Raw genomic sequence first — 19226 nt, 5'->3', positions numbered from 1 at the left:
GTCCCTCTTGAACTGTAGATCCGTTGCGGTGTAGCTGCTTGTCCCGGTGATCCATCAGTGAAAGGTGAGTTTTTTCGATCGCTCGAACGGTTCTCCAATTTTTCAAACCTCTGTGGAATTAGCTTTGCTGTTTTGGTCTAGCTTGGCTGCACTTAGTTCTAGCTAGGCTGTCATCCCATAAATCGCGTTGTTGATTGTCTGTGTACACGATATGTATGTATTTTGTTTAGGCGGTGTTTTTGTCGAAATTTCGCTGTGTGTCTTTTAAGGAGCATCGTCTCGTTTGTTCAGAAAAGAATGTGCACTTGATGAGACTCATTTTTGAAATTGCGTGCTGTATGGACGTATGAACCTAGAAAGGACTACACAGTTAAAGGCACAATTAGTAGCATTTGTGATGTGAATTAATGATATGTTTTGTGGTGTAACGTAATTGATGAAACAATGTAACGCGATTGTACAATGTAATTGTTAAACGAGACTCTTTGCGGTTATTGTTAGTTAATAATTAATTTTAACTGTGGATGTATAGGGTGAAGGTATATAGGGGTGCAGGATAATTTGATAGCTATAGAATCAACTATTGCATCTGACTTCCATAGTTTTGACTTGGGGGTTTAACGAACACACTAACACTTTCTAAAATAAATTGTGCGCACAATTCACAAATAATTCGAACCAAAATAATTTTCAGAACATTAAAAATTGTTAAAGCAATGAAACAATGAAGTCACCCCCGTACAACTCACAGCTTCCTCTATCCAACAACCTCTTTCCAGGACCTGCCTATTCTCCAAGACAAAGTATATCAAAGCTTATTTTCTCTCTCTCTCTTTCTCTCTCTCTCTCTCTCCGCCAAAGAGAGCCCCGTCCTTCACTGAATGTACCTTCGCTGAAGAACCAAGCTGGTCCCGGCGTTTCAGCTCCTCGTTCGACACTACCGGGTTCGGCAAGTCGTAAATAATTCTGAAGTCGTCGTTGTCAAACAGTGATTTCCCGCGTTTTGGTCCCATAGTTTAAACGACAGTAAAGCTGCTTCGGGGAGGCCGGGGGGATGCCAGCGAAATGAGTGCAGGTCGGGCCAGAACAATACACACACGGTATGCCAATTCGAAATGGGGCCAGAATAGCAGAAGCGGCGGGCCGGTTAGTTGGGTAACTAAGCTCGCTGAAGCAAAGCCTGTCAAAATCAAGTGGCAGAGCGCAGCCCAGTAGTTCTCGTTTGCCAGTAAGGAGAGCCGTAGTAGTAGAAGCCGAGCTCTGCGGCTTTCGATCACGCACCGTTCGATATTCGTGTTGTCGCGTTCTAAGCCTGAAGATCTATTGTGCCGTCCAAGATCTCTCGGTTCCTTCTGTCGCTCGATCGTCAATTCGCGTTTCGTTCTACAGTTTTGATTGGGTGTCTTCGTTATACCGGTTCTCCCAGGCTCTAGGTCTCACACTTCGACGATCTGTGCACGAACGCGCGATTGCGTCGTCGTGACAGACAACGAGTAAGAGCATGACGAGGAAGCAAACGTTGATCGTGAAACTTAAAAGAGCCAACACCGGCAAACCGTGGGGAATACGTATCGCCGGAGGCGCTGATTTGGGCACGCCGATCGTCGTCACCCGCGTGAGTTCCTCCCACGCAATTTTCTTATACTCTAGTGGTCCCATTTTCCTCCTCCCGCGATTTTTAATCGATATAGATCGCGGCGATGAACTCCAGTGATGTCCGCACGCGTACAGTTATTATTGGATGTACCGCGAACCAAACACCAGGGGATCCGGATTATTTTCTAACGAGGACCACCTCCTGTCTGTGGCACAACATTCGACGCGTTAAATACCCTCGATCGTTAATCATGGTTCTACGAGATCGTTGATGCGATTCGGCGATCTAGAATTGCGAGGGACACGATTTAGAGACTTATGCAGTTTAAACATTTTCGATAGGCATGCACCGTGTGGTATTTTGTCCATCTAGCACGACAACATCGAATTCTGATTATGGTCTGGGCTAATATTTTGACTGGCATAAATACTATTCATGATACATACAAACTACGAGATTGCAGAGGGTATGGACACTGTATAAATTGTTATAATGTGTTAAATGTCTAGTTATAGTACGAAATAGAGCTCAATACGCTACATGTTACTTATTACGGTTAATTAAGATTATTAGAGGAACCATCAATTGGTTCAAACTCAAATAAAAATTCTGCGTGGGCTTGTGTATTCTTAATGTATTTTAGAATCAAGAATTCAAACCTAACAAGAGAAAGTTTATAATTAGTGAAAAATTAAAGTTTTACAGGGATCGAAACCTTGCAAGATCAAATAATTTTTGGGAGACACGTCATTATGACTTTTATTAGTAGACGAACCAATAAAACCGCAGACTATGAATATATCCATCGAGGCAATAATTTTGCTGTGCTAGATTGCTAAAATATCACACTGCGAGATGGCAGCGTTCTCAGGGACGCAGGGAGGTTCGAAATTATTTGAATGGATCTATACTATGACAGAAAGCTGAATTATTGGCGAACAATAAGTAACAGTTTGATCACCGGAAGTCTATGCTTTCCAATTATGATGTTATATGTAGACGCTCTTCTAGTTTCTCTTGAATAACGGTCTGAACTACTCGAGATAAATTATTGGACTGTTAGTCCCTGATTTTTGAAGGAATAAACTCACTTTCAAGTATCCACATAAATTGTTAAGAAACATTTTCTAAAGAGACATTTACCTAAGCATCCACCGATAGATAAACTGTTTAGAGAACATGTTTACAGAGGCAATTGCCAATACTCATCACAAATATAAAACTAAACAACTATTGCACAATCGTAACATTACCAAAAGAATCAAAATTAGGCGGAGAAATCGCTCGAACAACGCAATGCAGTTAGCAATTGATTCGTTCGGCAGCGTTCTGATAGCGATTAAATTACAGGCGTCAGAATCGTTCCCTGTTTAATATGTCTCTCGCATCCACCTGTCACGTGCGCCCTAATCTCGTGCATCTTCACGATCGTCTCGGCTGAATTCTTTCTGGCACGATCGCCGAAGACAGAAAGGAGAGGCCATAAACACGTTTGGAACCGGGCCAAAAGCTGTTGATCGTTAACGCATAATCGTGCATTACCGCATCTATCAGTCCTCGCCTTTTTCTAATCCCCCTTTAACCGTTTGTTTTCGGTTTGTGCGGGTTCGAATAAAATAGTCCGCGGCGTTACTCGATTTCTCGTGTGTTTCAAACACTTATTAGAATGTAGTCTGTTTGATACAGTAAAGTCTTGAGCTAAGAAAAACTCTGTTTTTTAGATCGTGTAGCCCTACTATCTTTTGTAACCTTGCCGTGAAAATATCTTGGATACACACATTGTAGTCGCGAATGCACGAAGTAGATTTGGCACGCAATAGCCAAACAAGTTAACGCGCGATTTTATTCTGAGATTTAATTTTCGAGTGAATTCATTGATTACAAATTGGAAGTATGAAATTACATACATTTTCGATTACTAGGTCATTCCGTAGACAATTATTGTATAAAGCCAAGGCTTAGCTGGTCATTTGCTTAACAATTTCTGAACAGTCCTTGCGGGAACTATTAAGTGACTCGGCTTCTGTATTATCGCTAGATTGCGTATCTTTATGGAAAATAAGCGCGTTCCAAGGTAACTGAAAAAATAGCTAATGTATTTCTTCGTTTAACAATTTTAACTAGTCTAAAATATAGTAACATCCTTGAGTATACTCCTTTGAATATTTAAAGGTAGATGCTTGTTCTCTATACAAAAGCAGGGTGGAGTTAGTAGAAATTAGATCATAGAAACTGGGAGGAGGTTGATAGGAATTAGGAGGTTTGTTTGATAGTTCCAGCGTTAAACGAGGAGATATCGCGAGCTCTAACGGAGGGAATTCTGTTCTGCTTTCAGTCGGAGAACGAGGCGCTCCAGAGGGGTGATGTGATCAAGAAAATCGACGAGTACGACGTGCGAGACGTGAGGCATGTAGACGCCCAGAAACTCCTTCAAACCTCTGAATCTATAAAGCTTGTAGTCGAAAGGTCTGAGCCGTCGAGTGCACCTCGTATCAACATTACCACGTCACCTCCGATTATCAAGCCGAGCATTGGCAACAGGGCTGCGGTCACTAGTCTGTCAGAAAGCCATTCTCCACCTTTATACATTTCTATTATGCGCACCGTTTGTCGTGTCGCCTAACCGCCGCGCTACTGCCGCTCTCTGTGACAACACTATTAATCCTTCATACTAAAACCCTGCCTTTCTCTGTCCCTCTTTCTCTCTCACACACTTCTTCATCGCATTAATCGCAGCGCCTCATTAACAGTCATTTAGGCTCGGCAACCACTTCTACCGGTGTCACGACGATCTTTGACAGAGACATTGAAATGTAATAAAAAGTATTCGATCAAAAAAATCATTCATATCTGTCTATTAGTCACTATTAAATCGTGCCAGACCGAAGTAATTTCGTTCGGAGCCACTCAGGATGTTAACATAAGCGGTCTTGTTGATTTTTGATCGGCTTCCGCTCGTCGATTTCGCCTAACTTGCAGCTAAGAGCAAGCCTAATAGCTCGTGCGCCTCTAACGCGTGACTTAATTTGAAACACTGCTGTATTTTCGGGCTGTGCGTGCGCTCGCGATGCAACACGCTCAATGCATATTATTGCACGTGGTCCGCGATCGAAAAAGTGGTTGTCGAGCGGCATCGAAGCATTTTCGGAACTTGTCTCTCGAACATGATCTCGTTAATAAGATGCTTTACTGTTCCGTCGCAGACCAAGACCGCCAAAGGTACCAGGAGAATTGCCGAAAAGCCCGGTTCCGCCGCCTTGCTTCGACGAATACAGTCGACCCGGGACACCAGCGGAACCATTCTCGATTCTACCCCATGATCATCTCGACGAGGTTCGACAGGAGAGAGTGAATTTATCGCAGGTACAAAGTTACAGTCGAATAAGTCTTCCAAAATCCTGATCACGAGATAGTACAGTAAAGAAAAACCCTCGGGTCCGTGCTGTTCCTTAGATTGTGTAGTTCTACTATTTCTTTTTTTTTTGGAGGACAGAAACTTTAAAAACTACCGAAAAATATAATCGTAGAGCATCAATAAGTTAATGCTGTTCTTCAATGTACCAAACAAATGTTGTTTTTTTGCACTGCTAGATTTCTTATTACAAAATACGTATTTTTGGTATGGATAATAATTGTCCAGCTGCAGTGATTTCGACCCCTATTTTCACAATTATTTTCATCCTTGTGAATGATTACTGAGGACAACCTTTTTTACAATTTTTATAATGTCGAACAGCTATTTGTGAATTAATTGTTGCGCCAGAATTACCCCGATTTACATAGTTATTATTTTTCACATCTTTTTGAGACTGATGTTGGTGCAATTTTTGAACGCACAGAGATATATTCTATTAACAGACCGGCTCGAGGAAGCGGACGGCGAATTTACTTTCCGAAATCGAATTTGTAAACGTGGCCTGGTTCGCCTAGGCTTCCCGGGGAGTTCGTTGATCCGTAAATACAGCGTCTCGTCAACGTCGAGCGTCGCGAAAAATCGGGCGCACGTAATAGCGTGCAATTTCCAACCTCTATTTGTTTCCTGTCGGATTCACGTGATTTTCTTAAATGCACATTCCCCGTTCTCCACAAAGGAATTTTCAATTTTTGCTGCCTTTCCATTCTGCTAGGCACAGTGACGTTAAAAGAACACAATACGGTACAATATCCAACTCATTCAATCGATCAAGATTTAATTAGTATCTTCATCATTAGATTGCAGACTTCATACAATTTCAACAAAATCGAGTAGCTTAAGATTGAAACAGTAAGAATATTAACAAAATTCAAAGATGTCGACAAAACATTCTCGATCTACTATAATTATTAATAGAGAATAGAAAAAATGAGTAGATCAAACGCAAAACAGTTAAAGCATATTAACATAAAGAAATGAAAGTATACTTTTTAAAATTATTTTAAAAATAAATAAATGTGTATGTATCTCCTGTACGTTGCAATGAATGCAGACAATTTTTATTTTGCATAAGAATCCACAGGAAGAATGATCTTTATTATTTCGCACAAAGATTCACCAGTTTATTCACCTCGAGTCTAATTCAATACTACATACAGTGCAAGGGGTTGAAGCTTGTAATTTCCATTGAAATAGAAGCTTGCATAAAGTTGCACGATCTATTTATTTCTGAGGAAAACACGTTAATAAAGACAATCGTAGAAAACCCAGAGAAAATGGCACGATCTCTCCACACGAGCCATTACATTGCAGTTATCGCGGTTTCGCGTGTGCAGTCGTTAAATAACAAGTTTGCAGGGTTCGTTCAGGCGACAGAAACTATTTGTTCGACCGTGTCTAGCTTTCGGTCCGGTTGTAAATCTATCCGTTTGCACGGTTGTCTCGTTTCACTGTCCTTTTTGTTGGACGCGTTGCTCTTCTCAGGTGTTGATCGTTAACTACGTGAAATGACATTGCGCCATTAACTTGACGTACTGTTCATTTGCCCATGGAGATCCTTGATCGAGTGGTACTGAGATGCCTAGCATTTCTTAATTACATTTAGCTGTCCTCTTTAACGATTTCGGACGACTTCAAACGATTTTCGCTGCCTTGGCGCCTTGGTATAAATTTAATTGACATTAGAGCTATCTTAATCGAGACTATTTTTAGTCTCTTAATTATATTTAGCCTCTTATTAAAGTCTATTTGTAACTATGGTATGGCAGCCTTTTTTTAAACTGCGCATATCTATTTATCTATACACGGTATCCAAAGATGAGAAACTTTGATTGCACGTCTACATTTCTGCACTAAGGTCGGTGTAGAAAATCAAGAGAATATTGTTTAAAGCATCACAGACAGATCTCTTCAGCTCATCCATCTGCTTGCCAAAGAAACAACACTAAATATCCCGATTGTCAAAACTTCGACGAGAGAAATTGGCATGAAAACGCACCGATATTAGTATCGACTATCGAATCGCAGGTTTTACGAGTCGCAGTGTATCGAAATCGTTTCGCTTTCTTGACTTTTACAAGCGCCGGGACTCGAAGAAGCTACTTAACAGGTCAGAACGTGATATATTCTATTGTCCGGGCTCCTGACCAAGCGAACAACCAAGAAATGAATGGCGTAATCTTGCGCGAAGAGCAAAATGAACACGAAAACGCGTCGCGTTGGTTCGCGTTCGCGGGACATCCGAAGTGCGAATATATTTTTGTTGGCCTGCCACGATGCCGGAAAGTCCGCGTAGAACCAGTCGGCAAGCTATAAATATCGCTTCTGCATCGAAACCACTGCTACGATCCAATGCTGAGCGATTCAGAATGATCTTTTGGATCGTTCGATCTTGGTTCTGCCTCTCTAGGCTCCTTTTTGACTTGACCACGGAAACGCGTCACAAAAATTATCGATTCCAGATTTTTTATTTTACGATTATTAAAGTTGTAAAGATGCTTCCGTAGGAAATATAATCAAATCAAATATAATGTGAACCGCACGAGGTCTAACTAAATGCAATAATTTTGCTAAGGCAACTATACCAGTTTTGTAACACATTATGTACCGACGATCGCTTCATAATTTTGTAACGCCTATAATCCATTTCTAAGGACTTTGTAATAGGTGTACTTCAACAGTAATATCAATTTTAATTGCGAACCGCCAATTCGCCTCCAATAGTATAATCTAATATAGCTTCCTTTAGAATTCTTATATAAAAATGATTTTTAACACTAAACCTACCGAGCTCTAAAAATGGTTGGCATGTTGCTTTATAAAAATCACATCATAGAATTTATATAGATTTTCTGTAATTTTTATTAATATATGTGCTTGGATACAAAAATGTTTATAATCACTTCCAGTGAAAGCTTCATTATAATTTCAATAATTTTAAAATAAAAAACCAGAATCCAGTCATTTGACCGGTGATGGTAGGTTTAGTGTTAAGCTTCGTTTTGGTACAGCTCGATTATTGAAAATTCATGTGCAGACATTGCAAAATTCAGAAATGGAACGAAGGTGTAGTTTATTGTAAATGTCTTTTTCTGCAGATGATAGCAAATGTTTTCGACGTTGCAAAACGTTTGACAAAAGTCTGTACTGTCATCGAAGAGTTCGCGAAAACGGTTTTTCGTTGATGCGAACGATTGCCCTTGACTTTAGCATGGGAAGGGTTGCTGCCAAGGGAAACACTCTCCACGAGGCACTAAACTAGCAACTGTTGGATCGAGCGTTACATTCATCGCGGAACAAGTAGCCCGCAACATAAATCTCCTGAGCTTCTTCAAAGGGTAATACTCTCCACCAGGAATTACACTGCCGATTCAATAACTTCAGCGAGCTTTACCGTGGACAGTGCCAAGGGAAACACTGTTGACGAGGTGTTAAACTAGCGCTTTTTCATTGAAACGATTTTCTAAAACTACAAAATAGTTTTCTGGAGTTTCACCAATGTGTTCAGACAACACTGAGAGAGAGAGAGAGGGATATGATAGTGAGAAGGAGAGTCAACATTCCCTACGAAAATCTAAATTGACTCTTGGTACAAGAATCGTTTGTTGCAGGAGGATCAAAGAGCTGTGATCTAACAAGACACGCTTTCTTTGAACAGTGAGGAACTTGGGAGAATAGTGAAGAGTCGAATAGCACTGACAAGTCTCAAAAAATAAAGAAAATCTGTACAACACTGATTTACGCTGATGGGAAGCCCCTAAGGTACAATCATTAACACATTGTGAGCACAAACTCGAATAAACTAAATTTAATTTAAAATTCAAATAAAAAAGGGTTTGATCAATGCCAAATAAAATTAAAGGAGCAAAATATGATATAGTTCTCGAGAAGAGGGGCAGGGAGTCTCGGGAGCGAAGGCAAAGCGATCGTCTAGAACGATCAAGAGGGTGAAGAACGTAGGAGTGATCGAGATACGTCGGTAATACGGGAGAGGAGAAGAAAGAGAGCGCGAGAGGAGTCGCGTGGAAAAGACCAGAGTTAGTGCCGCCCGCGCAACGAGCCAGTGCGTTAGAGAATATTCGTAGGAGAGGGATCTTAGGAGGAAAAAGGTGTCTCGGTTCTCGGACCAACGTCCGCAGGAGTACAGGATCACAAGTTTCGTTCAGCGAAAGGATGCCGGCCTACACTACTGTCTATCGTCAGACCATCGACCATCACCCCAAGGAAGAAGAGGCCGCCGTCTACTGGGTACGAGTCGCGAAAATTTGCTACCCTGTCAGTGATTATCTCTCAAATCAATTTCTTTCCAAGTTTTTTCACCGCTTAGATAGATCAATTTATCTTTAGGGCGACCTGTCTTCGTGGTTTGTCTTCAGGTTCGTAGAGCTTGTGAGATTTTGAAGACCTCTTCGAGTTGAAGGTGTCTTCTGGGTACGGGCCGCGAAAATTTACTATTCTTTGATCAGTGATCACCTATCAAACCAATTTTTCAAGGCCTGTCTCAAATATCTACATATTCGCTTTAGTTGGGATTTTTCCTTCCGAGTTTCCTCATCGTTTAGATAGATCAATTTACCTTCAGAGCGATTTGTCTTCGTAGTCTGTTTCCAGGTTCGTAGAGCTTGTGAGATTTTGAAGACCTCTTCAAGTTGAAGGTGTCTTCTGAGTACGGGCTGTGAAAATTTGCTACCCATTGAACAGTGAACAATGATCATATATCCTCCTGCAAAACCCTACAAATTCGCTTTAGCTAGGATTTTTCTTTCCGAGCTTCTTGATCGCTTAGATGGATCAGTTCATCTTCAGAACGATCTGTCTTCAGGTTTCTCGAGCTTGTGAGATTTTAAAGATATGTTCAAGTTGCACACGTCCTCTGGCTTCAAAGTTCGCAGTTGGGTGTGCTTGCTTGTTTATTCTTTTTCAGTTTCCACAACTTTGTTTTCAAGGCAGCTTCAGAATTATTTTGGTGACCTCTTTGTCCACCGTTGTGTAATTCTTCATTCTAGCTTGTTTTCCGAGATTTCTGACGTAGGTACTTGCCATCGGTGTTACAACAGCTATCCACCCCACCACGATTGTTTTCGAAGGATGAGACGCGGATCCCTGGGGAGGGGTGGACAGATAGTGTGACTGTTCCTGCGAAAAATAGATCACCGTTAGTGATTCATTGATTATCGTTCTGATTCATTGATGTTATAGGATTTTCGATTGAGCCATGTCTTGTGAGTTTGGAGATCATTGTTAAGATCAGGGACTTCTAATAATGGAAGGTGCACTTGCTGGTGCGTTTCGCGGATTGTTGGGTTGTGGATCATTGCTAAGATCAAGGGCGAGTTACGCAATGGAACTTGAGCGATGTTATGATCAGACTGGGAATTCTTGCAGATTCTCAATTCAAGCCCCAAGTTCTCTCATGAATCTTGCGAGGTGCGTTGGAAAAGTTAGGACATTTATCTTCTTTCCTTTTAGAAGAATTTTAATAAATTGGACGTGAACTATTGGCACCCTTGCATTTTTTACCGTTTTAAAAGATTACACAATTTCACTTCTTAGTCATGAATAAAATTCGCATTGTTCATAAAATCATCTACAAAACCTGGAACTTATATAAACATCCACAGTCTGCTGATTAGTTCCAACTATCTAAACCTGAAGAAAATAACGCTCTATCGAATTCTTAAAAGCAAACCTAGTACATCTGATATTAACGCGTCACAGCGTAACTTTACGGCCACAATCAATTTCTGCGTTGTTGTACAAGAGACCGGTGACGTCTACAATGACACTAGGTGCAAGAGGACAGCCATAAATCGCGAACCGTCGAAAAATCGTAAACGTTCTCGCCAGGTGACTAAAGCGCGTCGAATTCTCCAAGTCTGAATTAGACGTCCGAACATCCCCACAACGAGCGTAACGTGAGATGATCTTGATTCCGAATAATGCCGCGAGCCAACCTTGACACCGTCTCCGAATGTGGGACTAGGTCTCTCTCTCTTTCTCTCACCTCGATCTGCTTTGGATGACGTTACGGGGGGTTGAACGCAGCTGGCAGAAGGGAAACGCGACCTAACGGAGGGACCGGTCGTCGTTTGACGAAAGAAAAGGGCCACCGGTCCGACCGACTAATAACACGATGCAATAAAACGCACGTAACCACGCCGGCGAACCGTTCATCGGTATCTTATTCTATTTTCGTGAACGAGATCTGGGTTACTCAAACAGAAGAGGGTCGACACAACGACACACACCCACACCCTCCTCCCTCAGAGTCGTTCAAGTCGACGAATTCGACGGCGAATTCTTTCGACGAGTGTTAAAAACGATACCTCGTAAATTGGGACAATGTCGAGCCAAATCAACTCGAGTTTTTTGCAATTTTTTCGGTTTTTTTAAAGCGAATATAGGTATTTTGTCTTTTAAAATAGCCGTTTCCAGATTTCGCGTTTTACAATTATTATTATTAAAATTTATTTCAACGGGATCGTCGACTATTTTATCCTATTCGCTTAGGTTCTCGATTTTAATTTATCCAGTATGTGCCGAACTGGCTCACTGTAGAACGGTCGACGGAGGTCCGAAGAGACCGACGTACATCGGTTCAGTTTTTCTTGAATGACGCCATATCTTGTTCTTTTTGTACACGCAGATACCTTGGCGAAAAGTTCTAGAAAATCTAGAGTTCAAGTTTCGGTAACCCTCGTCTCGAGCCAAGCCGTAAACACTCGACGAAACAGCTGTTGTCGTCGCGACTCGATTTAGTTCGGGGACATATCTGTAACAGTGTGACGCGATTACCTGGCTTCCTCCTTTAAATTACTTCATATCACCATATGCGCCCCATGAAATCGAATGCGCACAATTTCAACAATTGTGAAATATGAAACTGGTGTTATAAATAAATTCTTTTGGTTTTTGTCACTCAATGAAATTACTCCACAGTCTAATTACTAGACTGATTAGATTTACGATTGTGGAATGTAAATTGCATGAATGTATTTCTTTGGAAGCTAACTATTTTTATAATGTATTACAAAATGGTTACTTCAGTGCTCCGTACATCTAGTATAAAATGAACTATGGATCCTGTTACAATTAATTAACTATAAGGAACGTTTGAGGCTGCCAGGCAGTCAAACATAGCCCCCGATTGACGAAATATTGACAAGCATTTACCGCGACGGAACAGGTTTCATGGCGGACGGGGTGCACGTTATTTTTGCCGGGTTGGGGCCTTCGTCTATTTCGAGAGAGAGTCACTGTTGCTCACCCTGTGAAAATAATGTTCCTGACCCATTTATAATGGAATCGTCACGCGATCTCGCGATCATTTCTTCATGAAAAATCTATCGGTTGCATCGGATTGAATCCTCTCGGATCGAGATCTAGAGACCGCTACAAATAAAATCAATGGCCCCTGGGACGAAACTTCGATCTTCTATTCTCGCATGTCTTATAAATACGCGGGTAACTTTATCCTGGCGTTCGCGTTCTTTTTACGCCGGTCCCAGTTTGACATTCTCATTCTTTTTGTCGTGTTCTCTGCAAAACGACTGCGAGAAACGCTGTGCACGTGTCTTTTGGAATTTAATAGCAGCTAGGCGAATTTAATAGATACACATGACCGCCCCGCGGTTCCAATAATTTCGTAATTCCGCGGCAGCTGATATAATGGGCCGAACTCGAACGCTTGGCAAACGCTTTGCACCGGAACGCCGTGTTCCACGGCGATTTTCTTCATTGTACTTTGCGCGAGATTCGCGAGCCAAACCGATGAAATTTTAGACGGTTTTTGCGCTGGCCATCCAGCGATATACATGAGCGAGACGCGGCCGCTTCCGGTTGTTACGGTCTCGCCAAAATTATCGTCAGCTTCTGCCATTTCGCCACAACGGTTATTTACGCGAAACGGTACGACGCTCGAATACATGGTGGGCCACCTAATGCGCACTTCCGCGACCTATGATTACATATAAATAAATAAGTGGACAGTTGTAATCCCTCCACAAAAGAAACTGGATCCCTCCTTTCCAATAAAACCTTGTCAGTTGAATTGTATATAAAGGGTGAACCGTGAATCGTTATCAATAAAGATTATTCTGTTATCAGCAGTCCGATCGAAAATGTTTTTACCAGATATAGCATGGTTTCGAGAGAGCTTTCACGTGATTATAGCAAACTTTTCCTCGACTTTTTTCTTCATGACTTTTCAAGGTCACCTTCAATTTTTTACTAAACACCTATAATTTTTTTACGTCTATCTGTTAGAGGCTTTCAAGACGAATTGGATAAGTATCATGACATAACAAAAAAATTGCAAAAAAACCATGCTATAACAGAGTACTCTCTACTGATCACGATTCGTGGTTCATCCTGTATATTGTCTTGTACAAATATACTGTAGATAAATTGTCAATAACCAAAATATTCTAGGATATTCAATGATGTTGGAATGATAGTGGAACATTTTTATGTTGCATACAAATTCGCAGTCAAATAATAATCGTGTGAGCTCCCTTCTCAAAACACTGTCAAGTGTCCCAAAAACGGATTTCCGTTTAATCGTTACATATCTTTCAAAGAAGTCATGGTTTCATGTCTCTACCTCCAAAAACTAAGACCACAGTAATTGTTCTATTTCTTTTGCAAGCTTGCCTGGCACATGGCTTTCGGAGAAGTTTGCTTTGATCGGGAAGGATCGCACGTGTAAAACTCCAGCCCCGATATTATAATAGTCCGACTTATCACTGGCTTATTTTCGGTCGGATTCATAAATGCAGGCCGGCCTCCATTATCGCAACGTTGTCGAGAATTAATGAGGCATCATCGATCACTATGGCCTCTATTAAAGTTTATTTTAGATTCCGTTAGCCGGTAATTGACACCATTCTGGCAGAGCATTCCGCACGCCTACCTAGCCGATCAAGAACGTTCGGTATAATTTCGGCGTGCGTGGTTTGTTAATTATTCTAATCTGGCTGGCGATGTCTTAATTAAGCCGTGGGATACTCGCGGACGATGTTTACGCTCCTTCATTGTCTTATATGCGTTGTTTATATTCACTACTTTCATTCAGAAATGATTAACCATTCGACTGACGCACCAAGACCTCCTAATGATCGACTGCTTTTGAGAATATATTTTATTTTCATTTTATTATCTGTATAGAAAGCATTCAATAAAAAGGAAAAATATATTCACAGATATATTCTACAACACATGACAAAAATTAATTAAGGAGAAATAAAAATACAGTAGATACAACAAGTATCTAGTGAGGACACACGCATAGTTAAAATAATAATGATTTCTACTATTGTGATTATTGCAGGCGTTTTTCATGGTCCAACAGCCAACGTATCAATTAACCAAAATCGTTTCCTTTCAGCCATATCGCACGACTCCTCTGGTCTTGCCAGGCGCAAAGGTCAAGAAGGATGCTCCCCTGGGAGAATGTTACCTGCGTCACCATCCAAACCCCATGATTAGGGCAGCACCACACCATTACGAACCGGCTCATCCCGAGGTTGCTATGAAGCAGAAGGTACGCGACTCTCGGTTCTAATAAAATTATACAAAGTAGAATGAGTCAGATAAAAAGAAACAAAATCTATGAGAAAAGAGCGTCACGGTGAAACACAGTTAAAGTTACTTGTAAATACCAATATTTTTCCATGGAACGTCCAACTAGGTGGCAGAATCGGTACTTCAGCGTGTCTTGGGACCGAACGAAGTTCCAAAGGTTTGGACCAATTTATTCTAGAGCAGCTTTCGCTTCTGCTTCCAATGACAAACTCTAGTCACTAAGCTCTAACAATAAACCATCGTTGAAAATTTTGCAGATCGATAACGCTTCTCTCGACGATTAACCTTTTACGCGTAAAACAGTTCCCGAATGGGAGCTGAACGTTGGATTTTATCTATTTACATCCTTATACTGTATTATTTTTGTTTGCAATTTCTCCTGAAATTTTCGGTAACGTTTTTGCGTTAATCACGATTTTAAAGATTGTTAGATTTGAAGATTTCCTTGTGTTGACTTTTTATTCCATCAGCAATGGTTCCTGGCTCCATCGGTGATTTTTAATAAACTCTTTTGAATTTCTTCTAAAGCCAGTACTTTTTTATTTCAATAAACAATGATAGTCGAATTTAAAGACCTCGAAAGCATTGAAAAAATCAACAATAATGTGGCTTGCAGAATCTTGAAATGGAAAAATAAATAAAATAGAATAGACGAAAGAAATGAAGAGTCGAACAGGATTTGTAAAAGATTAACCAGCCGAAAATAATTGTATAAACTTCTAAAATGAATAAAACAGTTTGCCTCATTCATTTCGAACACTGTCGACTGCATTACACATTTCTAATGGTAAACGTATGACTTACTGAATCAAGTACGACAATGCAACCGTCGCATTCACTTCCGGCGTTGTAATGAATTTATGCCAAAGACAAATTCACCGTCTGGATCATTGAATCGAGCGATCTGTTTTCGCAGGTAGTCCACAAGCAATTCAACTCACCGATCGGCCTCTACTCCGAACAGAATATCGCTGACACCATTAAATGCCAAGCATCCGCCATACCGTAAGTACAGAACGATCTCATCTCGATCTCTAATAGAGAGAGCGCATCATTCGTGGAGCGTGCATTAGAATAATAATCAAGTTAATTTAGTCATTAATATGAACTGGGTTTTCCTTTTGCTGAATGCTGCGACTCATCAGACAATTAACTCTAAAATGCGGTATAGTAATCTCTGACAATTCGTCTCACTAACGAGCAGTTGCACGATACGAATCACAGTGTGGCACAAGCCTCGATATAGCGATCATTATAGTTAATAATTCAACTTTCGAGGCGTTACACGCTTCTTATTGTTCAGATTCTTTTGCAACAATTATTCTAACGTTTGCGGTTGGATTCGTGAGGCTGACCAATGATGGACAATACTACTAGCTGGCAATGTCACTGACAAAAAGTATCTCATCGACTGAATTAAACATTTACTATAGCAACATTGTTAGAAAGACTTTAACTTATACGTTCGAATATTCTCTAACAGTTTTGAAATGGATCATTTTCTGTGATTGATGCTGCAGGGATTTCGAGGAAAATAAACAATGATGTAGTGCACACAAAATTAGACCGAGTTTCTCAGTCATCGTTTCTCTGGTTTCGCAATTGTTTACAAAATACGGGCCTCTATATATGTATCAAGATTTTGTCTACTTCTATACAAAGCATACTATTAGGTTGGCAAGAAAAACCGAATTTCAGTATTCAAGCGATGAACTTTAATCAATAAAATATTTTCTTATTTATTCTTTTTGACACAAGATCGTTGTGCAAAAGGGAAAACATCTTATTCATTAAAGTTCATTGCTTGAATAAAAAAATTGGGCTCCATTTCACTTTAAAATACCGAAATTACTTTCTTGCCAACCCAATTTTATACAGGGTGAGTCACCTAACGTTGCTATCTCAAATATCTTTGTTGTTTTTAAAAGACAAAGTTGTATGGTAAAATGGGGCTCATACAATACCAAAAAATTTTTGTTTTTGTGTAATTTTTTTAGAGATATGAAGGTCACCTTCATTTTTTTTAATGGAATGTTCTATATTTTATACCATAGATCAATAGAGTATCAAATTCTGAGTATAAAAGTGTTGACCTTCATATGTCCTAAACCTAGTAGTTAACGAGATATTGTCCAAAGAAGAAAGAAAATTGTTTCGATAATACATATCTCGTTAACTATTAGATTTAGGACATATGGAGGTCAATACATTGTTACTCCGAATTCGAGTCTATCGATTCATGATACAGGAAGCAGGTGTTTCCATTTTACAAAATCAAAGTGACCTTGAAATCTCCTTTATGCCTCCACGGACGCAGAAAATGTTTGTCACAATATGCCCCCCTTTGTACCGTGTAAGTTTTGTAAACAGGGTAGGGCAATAACTATGTCCACCTTGAATCTCTCCGTTATTTGTAATAATATGGAAAAATGTTATGAACAAAATTTGCACGGTACAGAGGGGGGCATTTGTGACATAAACATTTTCTGCGTGGGTGAGGGCATAGAGGACGAATTCAAGTAAATCTTTTTTAATCTTTGTAAGCTCTCATACTTTCTTTAATAACAACCTTTAATCATTTCTTTAATAATTCTCTAGTGAGAATAGTTGTACTGATAACATTCACGGTTTTCACGAATCGCTTTCTATCGGATGTAAATTGTCAGTACCTGTAGAAATGATAAATCCTAGTTAAACAGTGGAATAATTTGTTGAAAGATTTACTGAACAGTTAGAGCACTGAATCAAAATTAACGCGTGCTACGAACTGTGCGACGCATGGCTCGATCACTAATATTACTGACGATCGGCAACCGGACGGAACGATGGGGATCGGGATCGATACTTTTCTCGGCCGTGGATCATTGATCAGTTATCTGGATCGCTAGGCTGCCGGGATCAACGGGATTCGGTTTTTAAGATGATCGCGTCCACAGCGAATGGATCACACTGACGTGCGATTTGTTTGTTTTGCAGCATTTTCATAGACTTTTCCTTCGTGAAACAGAGACAAGAAATACAGGAGCAGGCGAGAATCTTGAAGGAGCAGGCCCAGGCCGCCTCCTCGAAGAACGTGTGGCCGCAATTCAATAAGCCAAATAATTAATCTTTCTCGAACGGGTTCGGGACTGTTTCAAATGTTTCTGTCACGCGCGCGCGTGTTCTCGTAATAATCGTTTGATCGTACCGTTGATAGTGGCGATTGTTCGTTTAACTTCGATCGTTTTATTCTTTATCGTTTGTATAGATTGTATCTAGGATCTTGAAGTGTGTTCCGGTTTTGCGTGGCGGTCCTCGAAGTAAACGCTCATCAAGGATATAGTTATAGAGACGCATCCCGCCGAAAGTTTGTAAAATAACAGTCTGGTATCTCTGCATGCTGTAGAATAGAGAGTAATCAATAATTCATTAATATCGTAGTAAACTTTTACGTGGAGATCAGAGGTCTTACTAATTTCGATATCATCACACAGCGACGCCCCGAGAATTACGGACCGTACACCCTAAACATGAAGACCTTGATGAAATGTGCTCAAAAATCGTTCTTGGTAAAAATTATTTAACACTAAACGTACCACATCAAATGACCGGTGTCACATGTTTTATTTCATAATCATTGAAGTTGCAAAGATAATTCCAGTAGAAATTATTAAATGAGTTTCTTTATTCAAACACACGTATTGCTATAAAAATTGGAAGAAATTTAAATAAATTCAGTGTTGTCATTTTTATGCAATAATGTCTAGCTGTCGCATTTTGTGCTCGGTACGGTTAATGTTAAACAGACTCATATTTCTTTTAATATCTTGAAAAACAACCCTTTTTTCTATCAAGTATACTTGTTTCTGTCTTTTACATTTCATCGAAGTCAGTCCTTGTTCCCTTACAATGATAAAAGAACATTAAGGGTGAAAATAAGAAAGAAAAACCAATTAGCGACTCATGGGACGTAATGCTCGGAACCAGATTAACAGGCAAGGGCTCTCTCTCTCTCTCTCTCTTTCTGTCTTTCGAAAATTCGATCTCGAACCAACGATCTTGGCGACATAACACTCTGTGGCTGCTGCTAACCGATTTCACAGAATCATCACACAAAAGTAACACAAACGAGTAAATCGATTAAAAATGGCATGTGTGCACATGCGATACGACGATACAGACAGAAGAAACCGATGAAGTACGATCCGAGCAAGAGCGAGGCCTACAAGGCATTACAAGAGGAAGGCGAGGACCCAGTCCAGGAAGTCAAACCACCGGCACGCACCGGTGTTTTCTCTCCACAAAAGGTTTATCAAAATAGGGTACGCTTTTTTTTTGTTCTCATCCCCCAATTGTGTCCCTTCCCGTGGAACCGTATGGACAATGTTATTGCTAAGGGTCTTCTGATATGAGGAATAATGATTTCAGGTACAGTATGCCCGGCCGAAGAGTCCCGCGCCCTATGTGAGTATACATTTTTATTTTTGTCTTCAATTAGATGGATAGAAATATAAAATAGTATATAATAGAGAGTCTAATGTAGGAAGAAATTCAATTTTGTTCAGATCCTGTGAAAGCTCGGAGCTTACATAAAGAATCCACAGAGTAGTTACAATAGTGGATACTTGATTTGTTGGATCGCATACTCTCTGCCAA

The 19226-nt window shown here is 40.3% G+C and overlaps 1 protein-coding gene across 11 annotated transcripts in view; it reads left to right on the top strand.

Moving 5' to 3' along the window:
- Positions 1–1012: 1012 nt before the first annotated feature.
- Positions 1013–19226, top strand: part of Zasp66 (PDZ_signaling and DUF4749 domain-containing protein Zasp66) — an 18859-nt gene continuing 645 nt past the window's right edge. Inside the window, exons 1-8 of one of the 11 annotated variants that reach the window (XM_076425527.1) lie at positions 1136–1615; positions 3933–4156; positions 4801–4960; positions 14395–14550; positions 14698–14748; positions 15508–15596; positions 18751–18892; positions 18999–19034. In XM_076425527.1, the coding sequence (XP_076281642.1) occupies positions 1502–1615; positions 3933–4156; positions 4801–4960; positions 14395–14550; positions 14698–14748; positions 15508–15596; positions 18751–18892; positions 18999–19034 (972 nt within the window). In that variant the 5' untranslated portion in view covers positions 1136–1501. Of the gene's footprint in view, positions 1616–3932; positions 4157–4800; positions 4961–14394; positions 14551–14697; positions 14749–15507; positions 15597–17567; positions 18026–18673; positions 18893–18998; positions 19035–19226 lie in introns of those variants that run through there. The other 10 variants (XM_076425533.1, XM_076425529.1, XM_076425530.1 and 7 more) reach the window with 10 other exon arrangements.

Source organism: Lasioglossum baleicum, chromosome 6 (assembly GCF_051020765.1).
Source record: "Lasioglossum baleicum chromosome 6, iyLasBale1, whole genome shotgun sequence".
NCBI classification, from domain to species: domain Eukaryota; kingdom Metazoa; phylum Arthropoda; class Insecta; order Hymenoptera; family Halictidae; genus Lasioglossum; species Lasioglossum baleicum.
Note: the sequence above shows the minus strand (reverse complement) of the source record. Positions and strands in the feature narration are given on the sequence as shown.